At 38.9% G+C, this 16,998-nt stretch overlaps 1 protein-coding gene across 2 annotated transcripts in view; it reads right to left on the bottom strand.

Annotated features, from left to right (window-relative positions):
* RSF1 (remodeling and spacing factor 1) overlaps window positions 1-16,998 on the bottom strand; it is a 65,053-nt gene that overhangs the window by 38,663 nt on the left and 9,392 nt on the right. The window contains exon 2 of one of the 2 annotated variants that reach the window (XM_075050189.1): window positions 2,937-3,028. In XM_075050189.1, the coding sequence (XP_074906290.1) occupies window positions 2,937-3,028 (92 nt within the window). Of the gene's footprint in view, window positions 1-812; window positions 930-2,936; window positions 3,029-16,998 lie in introns of those variants that run through there. The other variant, XM_075050190.1, reaches the window with a different exon arrangement.

Raw genomic sequence — 16,998 nt, 5'->3', positions numbered from 1 at the left:
CATGTAACGTGAAGAATGCTGGGAAACTGTATATCAAAACCCTTGCTAAGGGCACGTGCCAGTCACTGTTCACTACTTACTCATTAAGTATGAAAGCAATAATGAGAAGTTTCATGTGCTGCGGAAGTGTATGATTGTCAAAGCAAAAGCTCAGAGACATCAGAGCTGATGAAGCATCTGTTCAAACTGAAATGACTACATTTTGACAAAAAACAGATGATCGTGCTTTCTCCTGACAAGTACTGTCACAAACCTGAACTACAGATCTCACTGATTCAGACTCCACTGAAATGTTAAGTCTCTGCCTTCATAGAGGGGAAGTTTCACACCAATCAAAAACCTGCTGCTTGTGGGAGCAGCTGGCTTCTGCATACTAAAGAGTGGTCAGCACCTTCCTACCCTGCAAAAGAGACACCGAAACACAGCGCTCTCAAGTATTTCCAAAGCAGCTACAATGGCATCTGACACTTACTATTACCACGCTCCAGATGTTCTCTTTAAACAATGAGAACAGGAAGGTGAAAGACACAGCAGAGGAGTCTGCTTGGGTGGGACTATAGGCACCTAAGTTCTAACAATCAGAAAAGTGTGTTTGGAACGTGCCGATTTCGGGGTTGAAGGTTCCAGATGGACCAGTCCAGAGAAATCTTATCTGTATAAAACCACAAAGGATGCTTGACAATAGTCAAGTAAAGCATTTTGCCAGAAGACAGTGCAATCTGAATTAACTCAGCTACATGTTTCTCAAAAAACAGCTAAGCTGGACAGTTCCTCTTAGTTGTTAAAACATTTAGGACAAGCCATTTCTTTACCTCGGTCATACATGACCACATACATTCCTTGCGCAGAGGAGAAAAGTCAGATTCCTGGAGCCCTACAGCCATTTTCTTCCAAAATAGACTAGTGTGTATGCTGGTGAGCCAACTTGGGTGGTTCATCATCAGGAGAGGGAAGGGAAAGAACTCTCAACTGCCACGTTCACTTCCTATCCCAAAATATATTCATCTGTCAAAATACCAACCACAGCTCAGAGACAATTTTTTATGATGCTTTTTATAAGTATGGCAGTCAAATAAAGCATATCTTTATCTACCATAAACAGTTGGTATATAAACAAAACATATTAATAATATATACAAGCATAAATATTAAGAGCATGTAAGTTTGAATGTCCTCCACTTAAAGTTTCCTCCTAAATAAGAAAATGGTCACATCTAAAACGTATCAAACCCCGTTTTATCAAAGCAGCACATCAGTAGTTTCTAACAAAGGAAAAACAGGCCAACATTGCCTCTTACGAGCATGTCAATAGTATGTCGAACAATACTGCTGGCATCTAGGAAGAATGGTCTTAACGGTTCCACACCTTTTCAGTTTTTCCTGGCTTTAGTGGCATTATCCCAATACTCTGTTGTTTTTCTAAATTAATTATACTCCTTTGAAATGGGGACGATATTAGCATACCTCTCTAATTAGTTATATTCAAATTCCTTTGTTCTTCAAGGTTCCTTTGAACCACTGGCTAGAATAAGCTTCAAGTTAACTCTGGAGACTGCTAAATGAAGTAGAATTTATCACCACTTACTTGGTCTTAACAGGGGTGCGTGGGAGGGTTTCCTTACCACTTTCCCATCCTTTCAATGCCTGCTGAAGGCAGATTTTCCAAACTACACCCTCATAAACTTGTTTTCTCCCTCTGCTTTCTGCTTACCACACAAGTGGTAAGTGGCTTCAGTGGGGTACATAAGTTCACTAGTCAGAGTTGGGTTTTCTCAGCTTGCTGCAATGGCTTTTTGGTATATTAAGGAATTTAACACAATTCAGTAACCACAGTACTTAGTAATATACAAAGTATACAACAGTTACATAAATTATTACATTGTTATTTTAAAACATCATCATAAATACTTTACAACTAAGAGGTTAGATTTAACCTAAGGCCTTTCAGCAGGTTATTTCCTGACATACTCTCAGTCCCAAAAACATCATCTTAAGACCACACAAACCTCAGGTCAAATCCCTATACCTGTAAAGCTTACAGATAGCACTTACAGGGGCAAACTGCAACTAGATTTGCCAAGTACTATTATTTGTATCATTGCTATTACCATAATGCTGGACTTCTAAGTAAGATGCAATCATGGCCACACAGACAATACCAAGACTACATTTTTGTGGATTAAAAGACACGTGGAACAAATCCAGAGGGGAAATGCAAACCTACTAGTTTTGAATATATGTATATTTTCTGAAGCAGTGTAAATTCTTTAAGCTGAAAACTACTTGCATGTAAAGTGTGAACAATGGCAGAGCTACAATTAAAATACCAATACAGAATTATGTAAAACAATGAGATGCTATATTTTTACAGATGCATAACTACATTTTCATCTTAGCTGTGCCATTCTGAGCACACAGATATAAATCACTGCAATACTTTCATTTATTATTAACACATGCTACAAGAACTCCACATGGTTAGTCCCTGTATGAATACCAACCAAACCACAATAATTAAATTATATCCAGACAACTGATACACAAATGAATCATTACTGTGTAAATCTCTCTGCTCAATTTAGCCCTTTCGGAGGCTATTAAATCTTCTCCTTTATTTAGGGTCTTAATGCTCAAAAAAGTATTTTACTACCAAGTATGAAGGTGCACACTCTTTTACAAGCAGAAGATATTGTCTGTTTTCAGAGGTTTGGGGTTTTTTTTTTGTTTGTTTTTTTTTTTTTTTTTTTTTTTTACACAAGCCTAGGCAGACTGAAAGTTAAGCTGGGATCTTATGCAACTAAAGTCTGGGCACGCACATCGATGTTGGCCACAACACAGCCCAAGGCTCACTATAATTCATACCAGGGATTGCTGACACAACAGCTCATCGTAACCATATTCCAGCATTGCAGAATAATACAACATGCATATTGTACCTTGATCAAATATTTTTCCCATCTGTCTGCTGTGACAGACTTCCCAATCTTTCTCATCAGTTTCAAGTGAAGCTCCACCAATTCTTTTGGAACTGCAGTATTGAGAGAGAAAAAAAAAAACAGAAGTTATGAAGACTGGTGCAAACGTACTTCAACGCTAAACTCTGATAACACTGAAACACTATGACAAATTGAGAAATTTTAACAAAACATAATAACTTAAAGTCTGCTGAAGAGCAGCCCCGCAACTGAGAGATGGAGGAAGGTTAATTTAATCACATAGGTCTTTTTGTTTAGTTTTACATTTACAATGATCATTGCCCTTCCTTAAAGTCAAGGAAACAGACCTCAGTGACAAATATATAAAAATTTTGGCAGCATCAAAACAACAACTGGACAGGAACTATGCCAGTCAAACACCTACAAAAATACTACTGCAAGCAGCAAGCACACCTGCAGCTGCCTCCAGAAATCCCAAAGCCATCCTGGAATATCACTGAATCCAAACTATTTTTGGCTGAGTGCATGATATGGGATAAATGTTCCAGAAACTTTGTCCTTACAGATGTAGCTTTGCTATATGCTTACTCTCTTTTGTACTGGAGGGACAGAGAGGGACTCGAGATCTGGGGCTTGAGGGATGGAGGAAAGAACCGCTGCTGGGTACAGCTGCACCAGTGCCATCATAGAATCAAAGTTTTCCAACCCAATTTTACTTATCTCTCAATGTACACTCCTCAGATACAACTTCAACATCTCATCTTAGCTCCTATCTGTGACTTATAAATCAATCTGGCACCACCAAGTGGCAAATTTGCAGAACATCAGTTTTATAAGCTAGAGAGTAGTATACAATTTTTTAAAAATATGTAACTGATAACTATTAATGCAACTCTACACACCCAGTGATGTGAGCTTTCTTATTTGTAATTTGTTGAGAAAAACTTAGACATGAACTTTACAAGTATTTTTATTTCTCTACTCTTTGTGTACAATTTTATTTTCAGAAAGCATTTTCATTACTCCATACACACACACTTTAGAAGCTAAAAACCCAAGAACTTTTATGATCATAATTTATGATTACATTTTTTTCTGCTGGTCCAGCAGCATTACTTGACACAGGATAAACAGCTGAGACACCAAATGCATCTGTTCTAAACTAGACATTACTAAGATGCTACTTCTTTTACTGATCTATACGACATTTGAGTGTCTGTGAATCTTTTTGATATTTAACTTGAATTCACCTAGCTGATATTTGTCTTTCAATCAAATGCCTCTATTCTCAGGTGCACACACTGAGTTGGTAAAACATCAGTTTGATGAAAATGCTTGTGTCATTTCAGAATTAAATCATCGCTGCTGGTTTGCAGCCAGAAATTTAATACAAACTCCTTCAATAAATACATAAAAATACCAGCCTGGTACCCAAAAAGAGACCTCCTTTCAATGCAGATAATTCATAAGCAACTTGAAACTAGCCCTGACTTTTTCTCTTTTATTCCGTTTGTATTATTTCCATTACATATTGAAGAAACCTAGCACATCTCCTCCTTGTTTTTTTTGAAAATTGATGCATTAAACTACCACATATTTTAAAAGGAACAAGATCAAAGGTCTTAACCCTGATAGGTGCCGAGCACTTGGCATGAACAAAATTAAGCACAAAGCACTTTATACACATGAGCAATTCTATCAAAGTCAACCCATACAATTAAACCTCAGCTTGTGTTTGTGTGACATGGAACGGAGCCAAGTATTCAAAATCTTGCTAGATCAAAGCTTTTGTTCTGCATCTTTGTTTATTTGTTTTTAATCAGATCTCTTTTTTATGGGTACATACTGATTGGAAACCTAGTTTAAAGAAGCAAGGTGATTGGTTTCAAATAATCAAAACCCCAGCCACCACAAAAATCTTTGCTAGAGTGTTAGTCTTCGAAGAAACAGAGAATGTTAAAAATTCAAAAATTGGAAAGTAATTTTGCACACCCTTGGTCAGCACTTACTGGGATTTGTGTTAGTACCTATAGAAACCTCAGTTCTTTTCTCAGATTCCAGCATTTCAGCTCTTGCATTTCTAGGATCTTGATGATGTATCGATGTGGTTATTTTCGCAAACTTCACGAAACATTGCAAATCCATACTCTGTTTATTTATTACCCTTTCAAGATGTTTCTCATGTATCATAACAATATTAATGACTGGATCTCTAGGCTGGCTTTTCGCTAGTTCCCTAGTAAGCGCTTAGAAGAATCATACACTATCCTCCTTGTTCTAAGGAACAAAGTGGGAGTTTTGGAGAAGAAAACTGATGTCCATTTGCAGGCAGAAACTAGGGAGTGTGTGAAGTGCAGCCAGACCAGCCAGGGTGCGTGAACCACAGCAGGAGCAGAAGCCTATGGGACTGAGAAATAAACTCCATATTGAAACCAAAGTAACTGTAAATAATATATGGATCATGTGCAGCAGTGTACACCTGGCCCAGAAATACCAGCTCAGGGAGGGGTGGTAGGAAGGCTAAAGAGTGGTGGAAAAATCTCTCCTTTCCCAGAACACTTATTTGGTGAGGAGAAGTGCACTAGTAAACGAGACTAACTCGTTTCAGTTGTCTCAGAGATGCATTGAACCTGCATAACTTTAAATTAACTTATTTTTGTTCAGAATATAGAGAGAATTCTTGACAAGAGTTCTCTGAAGTGGGACATCAATAAGCATCATTTTTACAACACTCTTCTAATCCCACTTGTAACATACCAAAGATAATGAACATGAGATATAATTACTTTTGGGTTGTGGTGGTGTTTGGGTTTTTTAAAACAACAGTAGACTATGATCTCCTTTGTAAAATATCATCTCCATTCAGATGGGACCTGCATCACTTATTTCAGGAACTCATATAACCACCTAATTAACATTTTGCATTTTTAAAAATTTCACATAAGGGAAGGTACAATACATAGCATCTTTCGTGCATAATACCCGTTCTCCAGAAGGATTTGACCAAAAAACTGTGACGGAACATACACAAAAAAAACCCCTAAATCTGAATGATATTCTCAAACTTTTACGAAACACTGAAAAGTAATATAGTAGCTCTCTAAAACCTTCATAGAATGCACTTAAGTGGGGAAGAAAACACCAGGACTCTGTGCACAAGGCTAATAAAAATTGTACAGCACTATTTTAAAAGAAAAATTGTTTCAAAAAATCAAGTATAATTAAACCATGGTGCCATCTGCTAGATATTCAAAAATACAGACTTTTCATAGGAAGAAGCCATGAGTCAGAAAGAATGAGTCACTGTATATACAGTTATAGGGCTTCTGGTGGAGTTTAGCCAATTTGTTAAGTCCTGCACTTTCCTGGAGGGCAGGCTCTTGTCTGGACCTCATACAGTATACTTTGAACACTGTTCTATCTACTCCAGCATTTCAGGGAACATCCCATACATCAGTCACACGTTTCTAATAAATTTGAGAAAGACAGAAAATTGAAACGGAAGAGGAAAAAGTATGAACACATGGAAACCCCATCATCTGGTTAGAAAAGCTGTAACTTTCAAACACCTGCACAACCGCGGATTAAAGGCCTGGCTGTGGGTACCCATTAACACCTTCCCATATAACCATAACCCCATTTTACCTCTACTTATTTTCCCTGCCAAAATGAATATGCTCACAGCTGAACACTCGCCTAAACAGAATCGAAATAAAGGAGGAAAAGAGAAAACGTAGATGACAGACAAAGCCCTGGGTCTAGAGGGAGGATAAGCGGAACTTGTTATTCAGAAAATGATCAAAAATAAAAAACCTTCGTTATCAGAGCAGATATGAAGTGCTGGACAAAGAGGGGAAGATCAGAACCACGATGTACGCAGAATCCCTGGTACTGAAGTGGACTGCAAAGCCCGTGCTTCCTCTCCTCCTCCAGATGTAAGGGAAAAGCACACTGAACCCCTTGTGCTATGCGGACTTAGGGGGAAGGGAACAAGAAATAACATTTTGGGATGCAAAGGTTGCTGGCAGCTTTCATGCTTCACGAACACAAACAGGTCTTCCCAGTTACGCTAGTAAAACCTTTTTCCATGCTAACTTGTTTTGGTAAATGGAAGAAAAAAAGTGACTCATAAGATATACATGGCAAATACTTCCGTTAACAGTTCGCTCTTTTTCACCTTTCTCCCTTGACCAAAATTATCTTTGCACACTGTGACTCCGCTGTCAAATAAAACCATGCTTAGCACGTAGACAGCCGAGATTGATGGGGTAACCCCCCCTTCTTTTCTGCTAAGGGAAGCTATCTCACAGTAACCTATACAAAAATGACATGTATTTGCTACTGGCACCCTGCGCAAAGAATTTAATGGTAAGCAAAGACAAGCTAGCTTCCACCATGTTCAGCTCCCTCTGCCATCAGAGCTGGAGGGTACCGTACTAGAGGTACATGCAGAGGCAAGAGCATCCGCTCAGACACTGGTGAAGAGTTGCTATGTGGTCAATTTTCCTCTTAGCCCACCACACACTAACCATGCACTTAACTCCCTTCACAGACAAGCCCTTACGCACAAATTTGCTTAAAACCAGCTGGTTGCATCCCTTACGAAAGGCACAAGAGTACCCAATAGACAAGTGACCACATTTCTAACGTCTTTAATATTCTCCATACTTGCACACAAAAATGGACAAATCCCATGAGCAGTTTGAGGCAGCAAACGCTTTGTCTTCTAGCTTAGTTTCAACCAAAGGTAAGAGCCTCATCTGGTTCGTTAAATAGCCAGCAAAACACTTGGGAAAAGAAAGGGGATAGGATCTCCTTCAGAAGCAGTACTGGTTTATGGTAACATCAATATTCTTCTCTAGGAACCATCTAACTTGTTTCTTATCTCAACTCTTAGTATAAGGAAAATGGGATCTCTATAGTTGGGATGTATTATTAAGAAGTTTATAGACCATAGAGAGAAAAGATGGCCTTGGTAAGAACTTGGCATGATAAATAAATGAAAGCACAAAACCTCTAGTATGAACCAGGCAAGAAGTTGCAGTGAACCTCTGACAAATAACTGTGATAATAAGGAGCCCCATACTCATGCAGCAAGCTTAGCATAGAAAAAATTTGAAGCATTTGACCTCTATAGTGTTTCCCAACATGAGAAAGCAGTAGTTCCTGTTCCAAAGGACAATCTAAAGATCTTATTTTCTAGCTGAGTCACTTGATGAGTATTATCATCCTACCAAGTTGCATGCCCATAAAAAAAAGCACACAGGAAGGGGGGAAAAATGTAACCGCTCTGCCTCCCGAGTGAATGAAAAGAGCAATCAAACATGCTGTAATTAAACCGAAGATCAAAACAGAAAGAACAAGTCACCAAGTAGCAGTTTTATATCCTGTTCCTAGAAAGATTTTTGGCAGGCATTAAAAACAAACAAACCACGCTCACATTTAAATGACATTGTTATCCTAGGAAAGTACTTTGAAATCTGGATACTCAGCAGCTAGATCATTTTCACACAAATATTGGAGTACCTTTGTATCCCTTATGTGTGCAGATACCTACTAGAAGACTCTCTGCTTGTCTGGACTATTCAGAGCACATGCCACTCTAATATTCAGCAAAGTTAAGATTTTTATCTTGCCGATAAACCCCTTCCAGCCATCCCCATGCAAGGATCCCAGCCCACCACCTCTTTCACTGCTGCCTCCGGATGAATTGTGACCAACGTGGATAGTGCTTTCAACTGGGACCAAAAAGCCCTTTCCACCCCAGTTCTTCTAGCAAGTTGTGTCACTAGCCTAATAGACCTTGCTACTGACTTCACTGCATTAGTCCTTGCTGCAACCAGGATGTGACCTTAAAATTCAGCTCTAATTTTAGCTATGAGATTATTTTCAAATATTTAGAATTTATCATCTGTCAAAACTGCTATTGAGCACCCTTCCCTCCTTTTTTTTTTTATTCTACCCTCTTCCATTGCCCGCAAATCAATCTGATTATGCTTGTGCTCTCTAATGCCCACGCCACCATCAGTCACCTTCTCACTATACCTGAAACTGAGATTAAAAAAGTATGCATTGTTGTCTGTTGAACTCTTGAAGCTGGAGCTAAAGACCATACTGACCTAAACAAAATCCCTACACAGAAGTTCAGCTGTTTTTCAGCAGCCCTTTAGCAGTTAAGAGACGGTTTAATTTTTCACCTAATAAGATGGTTTAATTTTTCACCTAAATGACAAGTCCTCTGTTTCATTCTCTGGCTATTAAGTTCCTAGCAATGTTGGGGTTTTTTAAGCTAATATATTAAGCAACAGCAGAAAGGTTAACAAAAGCAAGACTGATGTTAGAATAAAGCATAAAATTTAGGAAGAAAAGCATGCTGTACTGGGCAATGAAAAAGAAATGGAGGTAGAAAAAGAAGAAAGGAAAATTACTTTGAAAACAATGCAGGAAAAAATAGCGCATGATCTATTTTAGAAACTGGAAATAGCCAAGGAAAGGAAAGACAGCAAATAAAAGCCCAGTTTACTGCCTCAAAAAATGTACTGAATAAAAAATGGGCTCCATTCCACAAACTCTGGACACATGAACAGCAAGTGAGAAAAATCAGGCTATGGCAGCAATGTGCAAACAAGCAGACTGCACTGAAAAACAGGTACTGAAAACATCTGAAATTGTAACAGATTGTAATTGTTCACAGTTAAATCACTCGCAGTGACCACACCATGCATTTCAACTATCTAAGAGCACTTGACTTGCTGATCCTTAATGCATGTGTATGCAAGCACTTGACTCTGAAACTGCTGGGACCACAGCCTATAAAAGCAAAGACACAGCAGCACAAGTATCTTTCATTCTGGCTAGTAAAAATCAGGAAATAAGATCTTCTAAAACAACTCTGGGATTTTTTTTTTTGCCGGCTGAGGCATCTCAGCCTCCAATATAATTGTCATAATTATCCAGGACTTTTAGACTATGAGCAGAAAAGCCTCATTTCCCTCCTTAGCACTGAACTGAGAGAGCTGGGGTGGTTCAGCCTGGAGAAGAGAAGACTCCAGGGAGACCTTATAGCAGCCTTCAGGTACCTAAAGGGGGCCTACAGGAAAGATGGGTAGGATCTCTTTAACAGGGAGTGTAGCAACAGGATGAGGGCTAATAGCTTTAAACTGAAAGAGGATAGATTTAGACTAGACATAAAGAGGAAATTCTTAACTACGAAGGTGGTGAGACACTGGCACAGGTTGGCCAGGGAAGTTGTGGCTGCCCCATCCCTGGCAGTGTTCAAGGCCAGGCTGGATGGGGCTGTGAGCAACCGGGTCTAGTGGAAGGTGTCCCTGCCCATGGCAGGGGGTTGGAACGAGATGATCTTTAAGGTCCCTTCCAACTCAACCCATTCTGTGATTCTATGATTCTTAAATAGAGTAGGTGTGACAAAGGTGAAAGGTAATCACAAAGATTACGCTTTAGCAGTGGGTTCTGGAGTGCTTCACAGCTCCTCAGTGCAAGTAGACACCCACACAGCTTCCCGATACACTGGGTAAGTCCACTTCGGAAAGATTTTAGTAGCTTTCAGTAGTTTGGTTTTTTTTTCACTGGAAAAAGAGCTGGGCAGGGAAAAGCTGCAGTGGATGGCATCAGTGTGCCCAGTTTGGGCACTGGAAGCCAGCCTTTGGAGCATGTTGCGGAATACACTTACCCACACCGCATAGATCTAACAAGTAAGGTGCCCCGTTTTGACTGTGTTAGGCACCAAGGTGTCTTACAGAAAGCACAAGCAGAGTTAGGAGCCCTAGTAAAAAAAAGGGGGGTTGATCAGATGGGATTCTTCAGCTCTACAATAGGAAATGCTGAAGTGGCATGTATTCAGAAACGCAACCCCTCTCTGGAAAGATCAGTAGCAAAACGAAGATTTACATCCAGATCTCAGTCTGGACTGAGGCATCTGCTGGCCGTTACAGTAATGGAAGTTCCCACTTACCGGAAAGGATGTAAGCAAAAGAAGTTGAGATGGCAATGTTTACCTTTTGATCTAACACTAAGTAGTTACACAGCCGTTCAAGAAATGGTAAAATTTAATTCGTTCACTCTCAGAAGGTTCAAAATTATAACTCCCACTCCTAGGAAGGCAGCCCAGCCACAAGGCAGGCAGTGAAAAATGCAAGATTCAAGGGCCCAAACAGAGGGGAAGAAAAGCATGAGTCTAATTCCTGTGAAAAAGGAGCCTGGGCTTTAGTCCCTACTCCTAGCTCCCAACATTTTTTAGGTATTTTGCCATTAAAAACTAGGAAAGGGCAGCAGCATAGCAGTAGGATTCATCTAAACAAATGTAGATATTTACATCTGAGCTAGTTCCATATAATCCATTTATAGCCCATGGAGAGAATAACACTTTTAGGAAGACTCAGCTCATCCTAAAGTAAACATCTAAGCTCTGCTAAACACATTTGGTGAGATTCATTCTGTTGTAGAGTGTCTGGCAAGTTTTTCCAGTGAAAATTAATGTATGTAAGGTCTTGGGGGAAACCCTTGGGGATACAGGAGTGTTACCAGGTACTGGGGAGTACATCTCATTCTTAAACCATTCCCTAAGCTCTTACGCTCCCCATTAAGACACAGGATTGCCATTGGAGATCTGACCTTAGCTCATAAGGTTTGTCTATGCACAGACATTCCTTGCAGACAAAAATCAATTCTTTAAGCCTGTGAAAGAGCATATATCCCGTTATATTAAACTAAATTAAAGTATCCTCAGTGCAGTGAAATAAGTGAAAATCAAGATTAAACATACGAACATAGAGTTGCATACATCAGTAGTCAAGATGGCTTCAGCTTCATTTAGCTTTATTCACGTAACAAATGTAACAAGCTTCTTTTAATGTGTTCTGTTAGAGGATAAGTTGAAGGCAAGTCCTTTTTTAGTTCATTATATGAAAACAAGGACAAATTTAAATGCTTTTTAATTCCTTACTTTGTTTAGTTACTAGAAACACCACTCTGGTGTGAATTTTGCTAAATGTCTCCGGTACTGTCCAAGAGTTTTCTTCAGCATTAACGGAAGAAGGATGTTGATTACAGTATAAAATCACTTTCTCCCACATCTCTCACTTGAATAAAAAGGCAATATTAAAAAATTCAGAGCAGACTGAATAAAAATCACTTTTCTAAAATAAGTTTTGTTACCAAGGTTAGAGGTTATCATTCCTCGGTCTTCAGTGGGGGAAAAAAAACAAAATAGAAAGATTTATCCTTTTTCATATATCAGATGAGATCTACTACAAAGATATTTCTGCCCTTTTTTTGGGTTCAACTTTAAAAATAGCGTGTTTTTTCTCTAATCACCCAGGTCATCCAACCTGCACTTCAAATAAGTCTCATTTATACTCTGGGATTCACCATTTCATCTTCATTTACCAACAACTTTACTAAATGGTATCAACAGGTGAATGTTTCTTGGCAGTTTCTCTGTAACTGTCAAATATTACAGACACCTTTTCTGGAAAACCTAGTTTGGCAAACTTAGGTCTCCCAATTAAAAAAATATTGTCGTTTACTGGACCTTATGGAAGTACAAGAACGTAACCATGCTACAAAGACATACATTTTATATTTTGCAAAACATTCAGCAGTGACTAATTTCTGTAGAAAAAGTAAGTACTACTCAGTAAGCATTCTGCATTTTACAAACAGCAGCATTGTGCAAGCACGAGTTTTCTTTAAGGATCAACATAAGCAAACATTGAAGGTGAAGCCAACACAAGTCATTCTGCAACGCAGAACACACTTCCCTGTCAGTTGGAAGTAACTGCACTTTTGTTCTGCTCTACAGTAACATCAGTTCATTAATTTATCAGCAGTGCACAGGAAAATTTAAAATATTTTACAGAAATACCAGAGATCCAGAAAAAGATGCACCACATTTCAGAGACTTTGGCAAAACAGTCATGAGAGCAATGTTTCCAGCAGCTGATGAAGAATCCTGTGAAAGGCGGCAGTCACAGAGCTGGATGAAAGTAATTCTACAGCTGAATTCATGATCACAAGCCTAAAATTTTACAAGTTTAATCCAATTAGCACAGAATTTGAGTCTTCTTTTAAACAGTTTCACAACTAGTAGCAACTTTTTCTCCATTATTTTTAAAGAAACCAAAGAAGCAAGTGAGAATAGAAATTTAAGAAGCACATCCATCCAAGACAATTGCCTGACAAAGTCCTAGTAGTAAATAAAAACACAGTGTGGTTATTGACTGACCTTCTTAAGCTTAGGTCTAAAATAAAGACTTATTTAGACTTAAAGAAAAAGGAAACCGCTATGTCCTCTTGCGAGCTGACATCTGAATCTCATACAAAGTGAGGATTCACAGAAGTTGCATTCCTTGAAACACGCAACTCTTAAGTATAAACTTCTATGAGCAAACTCATGTTTTGACCTGCTAACATTATTAAATTATCTACCCCTGTTAACATAATTCTTTTAATTGCAAGAAACGGTTATAACTTTGGGGCTGTTGCAGCTTCACAGGGGTAGCCAAGACTGTTAGCTTTGGGGTCAACATCATCTCCTGTCTGTCTAGGCAGACTCAAAGCCACAGACCAGTTTGCCAGACTGCCAGTGCCGCTACCTCTCTGTAACTCAGGCTCGGTTGCCACCAGCTACCTTTTACACAACTTTTTAATCTGAGCTAGAAAGAAAGATGAGTGTAACAGCCTGAAGGGACGATGAGTTTCTAGCAACCATTTGCATATTACCATCACTTAAAACTCACGTTTGAGATACAAACCCTCCAACCTAAACAACCATGCGTAGATGCTATCAGGATAGGGGAAGAGCCTGGCAGCTTGCGATGCAGGCAGAAGGAAAAGTGCGGCCTGAATCTTCCCACCCAACTGGCTTCCCGAAAACGCAACAGTATCTGAAAAACATAAAACTTGTGACATCAGGAGATCCTTCCCCTCCTGTAGGGCACAAAACAGGTAGAAAGAAGGGAGAACAAACCGTGGCAGTAGAAACTGTGTGTTTGTGCATAGCATTTGGAAGAGAAAACGACGAGTCACAGTGCGTATAATCCAGCACTCGGTTTGACAGTGACCACCATCTGCTGTTTCAGAACACGGGTAATGAAAACTCACAGCACACATATGAAATTACCTGCCCCTAGGTTATCTTTAAATCCTCTTTTTAGTTAGAGCCTGGCTTACCTTAGAAGCAAGAAACTTCATGCTCTTACTTTTATTTTTAAATATTTTCACTACAACTCAATATTCATTAGTGCCTAAATCTTTTTGAGCTCTGGCCTCAGTAATAATTTGCAGCAATCACTTGTAATTACAGAACATGTGAAAGGCATTTAAATCTGAATTACTTTTAAATTTCATTCAATACACCATTTTTCTGGTTTTAAAATATAAAGGGAATGCAAACCTCTAGGAGCCTTGCTTTGTATACTTTTAAAAATCTCCTCTGAAGTTAATAGTACCCTTTTCCCAGAAACTTTCATACAGTCCTCCTTAGTCTCTGATCTGTCTCCATTATCTTTCAAGATGGAGCTGCCACAGCTGAGCACTAAAATCAAGATGAAGGCAAACAAGCAACTGACAAAATTAGAGGTAGATACACATACCCAAAATAAAATATCCCCCAAGTTTTACATATGATTCTCAGCCCATTGTTCATGCTATCTGGTATTTTGTTAATTTTTAAACTCCAGTTCCATGTTAAAAGGGGTGATTTCCTCTGACCTATCGCAATACTACCTAGAATATTTTGTTGAGCTAACAGCTCATTTTAAATATTCTCGGATGTATTTGTCATGAACGTTTTCCCTTCTAATGCATACTTGCAACTCCGTTTCATTCGCAGTTTTGTTGCGCATTCAGAATACTGTTTTATCCACAGCAGTATTTCCCCTTATGCCAGGTTAACTATCTTTCACCTTGATCTTTTTTAAAACAACTCATCTCCTTCCTGCTTTCTGGGCAAATAAGATTAATTGCCCATGCCATTAAAAAAAAAATAATTCAGAATTCTACTTTATTTATACCACAGTGACAAAAAAACAAAACCAAAAACCTCTTTTTCTAACCACCTTCCTGTTGGTTCATCAGTTTAAGGTTTATGATGATGCTTTCCCTCTCAACCAATGACCATTTTGGATGCTGACTCACAGTTCAGTGGTTGACTTAGCTGGAATAGTTGGGTGATGTATTCCTCAATGTTCTCCAACCCTCTGCCAGGGAGGGTTATCAAAGATAAACAGAAAGCAAATCCACTCCTCAGCTAGTCCTAACTTAAAATCGACAGCATGAACACAGACCACTGGCAACATCAGTTTGCATTAACACATTGGGCTACAGACTGCAACAGCTCACCTGATTCCTCTTGCCACAAAGAATAATGTCAAAGAAAGGGCTGGGCATGAGTGTTACTATTTTGGTCATATCAGGTAAGGTTGCTGTGGAACACAAGTCAACCACTTTAATCAGTGACCTCCGTCAAAGACTCTGCATCTATAAGTAAGTACCTGTCAAGCATGATCCATCTATCTATGTTTCAAAAGAACTATCCATGCTTTCAAAAGAAAACAGTGGAATATTTTTCTTTGGGGAATAACTAATACAACTATCAGAACTATGAAATTCCAATTTCATAAGGTTTATCAAAACCAGATGTAAAAGCTCCTTGCTTTTGATTCCCTAAATCTTTGTTAGACTCTTTAAAATGTGCTAGACACTGTTTTCCACTACTGTACTCTAATATGAGTTTGTATATTTTTACCAGCTGTATTTTTAAACTTTTTCAGAAAGCCAAATGAGTACCTAATCCTGGCACTCAGCATGCTTTCATATTATTAGCGTGTTCCAGTACATCATTTCCTAACATGTCAGTTTTATCATATTTCATCTTTATTACCAGAAAGGCAGCATAACTAGACTAAAGATATCACAAATTAGCCTAATAATGACACCTTATGCAAAGAAGTTCTCAGCAATATACTTATTTTAATCATTGTATTGTAGCTGATGATTTTAGACACCCATGTTTCCTAGATTTTTTTCTTTTTATGCAAGACACTTCTCTGTCCACATGCTCTCCAAATCCACCTTGGCTTTTTTAGCTTCCTTCTTTCTACTGCCAGCTATGAGTACGTTCTCCTCCTAGACTTCACCAGGGTTAGATTTCCACCTTTCAAACAATTTCTACTTGGCATAAAAACTTGGACATTTAGCCCTTACGCTTATCTTCACCATCCTACTCCCGTTTGCCAGATGAACACACATTCAGAAACCTCTACTAGCTTTGCAAGCATGCTCCATCTATGACATAGCATTTTTATTCCTTGACTTACGACTAGTCCTTCTGGTCTCCCTTCTTATAAATGTTAGGTCTTCCAAACGCTCCGTTGTTATCGTATCAATTTTTCTTACCTGCTGCTAACCTTTCTTAACCTTCATACAGATTGCTGAAGTGTTATTTAGGCGGGCAGCTAGCACTGTCTGTTACAGAACTTGTCTAAGCTTAAATATACATTTCAAGGGATAGTTTTGCCACTTACTGGAAGTATCTTTTGCAAAGCAGGGCATTCACATGGCCACTTTAGGCCAGCTTAAGCTAGTTCCCTTTCAACTACCACCTCCAAGCAATACTGGCTTTTTTTTTTGAGCATTTTTTGTTGTTGCTGCATCCTGCCACGCAGCTCTCCACCTTGGATGCTTTCTTGCAACATACTGTTGATAACTACAAGAACGCCATACCACAGGTTCTGGGATCAAACTAAAATTTCCACACTTCTATCATCCACTAATTAATATGGCTTTTGTGAACCATCGCAGTTTGTTCTCAGGAGGAAACCATTATAATCCTGGTAGTCATTAATACTGAAAGGCAGGGAACATGCCCTTGCACTTGTGCTACTAGAGAGCTGAAGATGAGTTGGAAAATAGCCAAGGCAGTACCTGAGGGACACTGAGTGGAGTAGGAAATCAAATGATTACTTGCACACAAACTTTAACAACCAACTTCACTCAGCACACTACTGGGTTCAGGACTTTGCCAACCAGAACTGACTGTTAG

This window comes from Buteo buteo, chromosome 18 (genome assembly GCF_964188355.1).
Source record: "Buteo buteo chromosome 18, bButBut1.hap1.1, whole genome shotgun sequence".
Taxonomy (NCBI): Eukaryota; Metazoa; Chordata; class Aves; order Accipitriformes; family Accipitridae; genus Buteo; species Buteo buteo.
The sequence above is the reverse complement of the archived record's forward strand: the minus strand, read 5'-3'. Positions and strand labels throughout refer to the sequence as shown.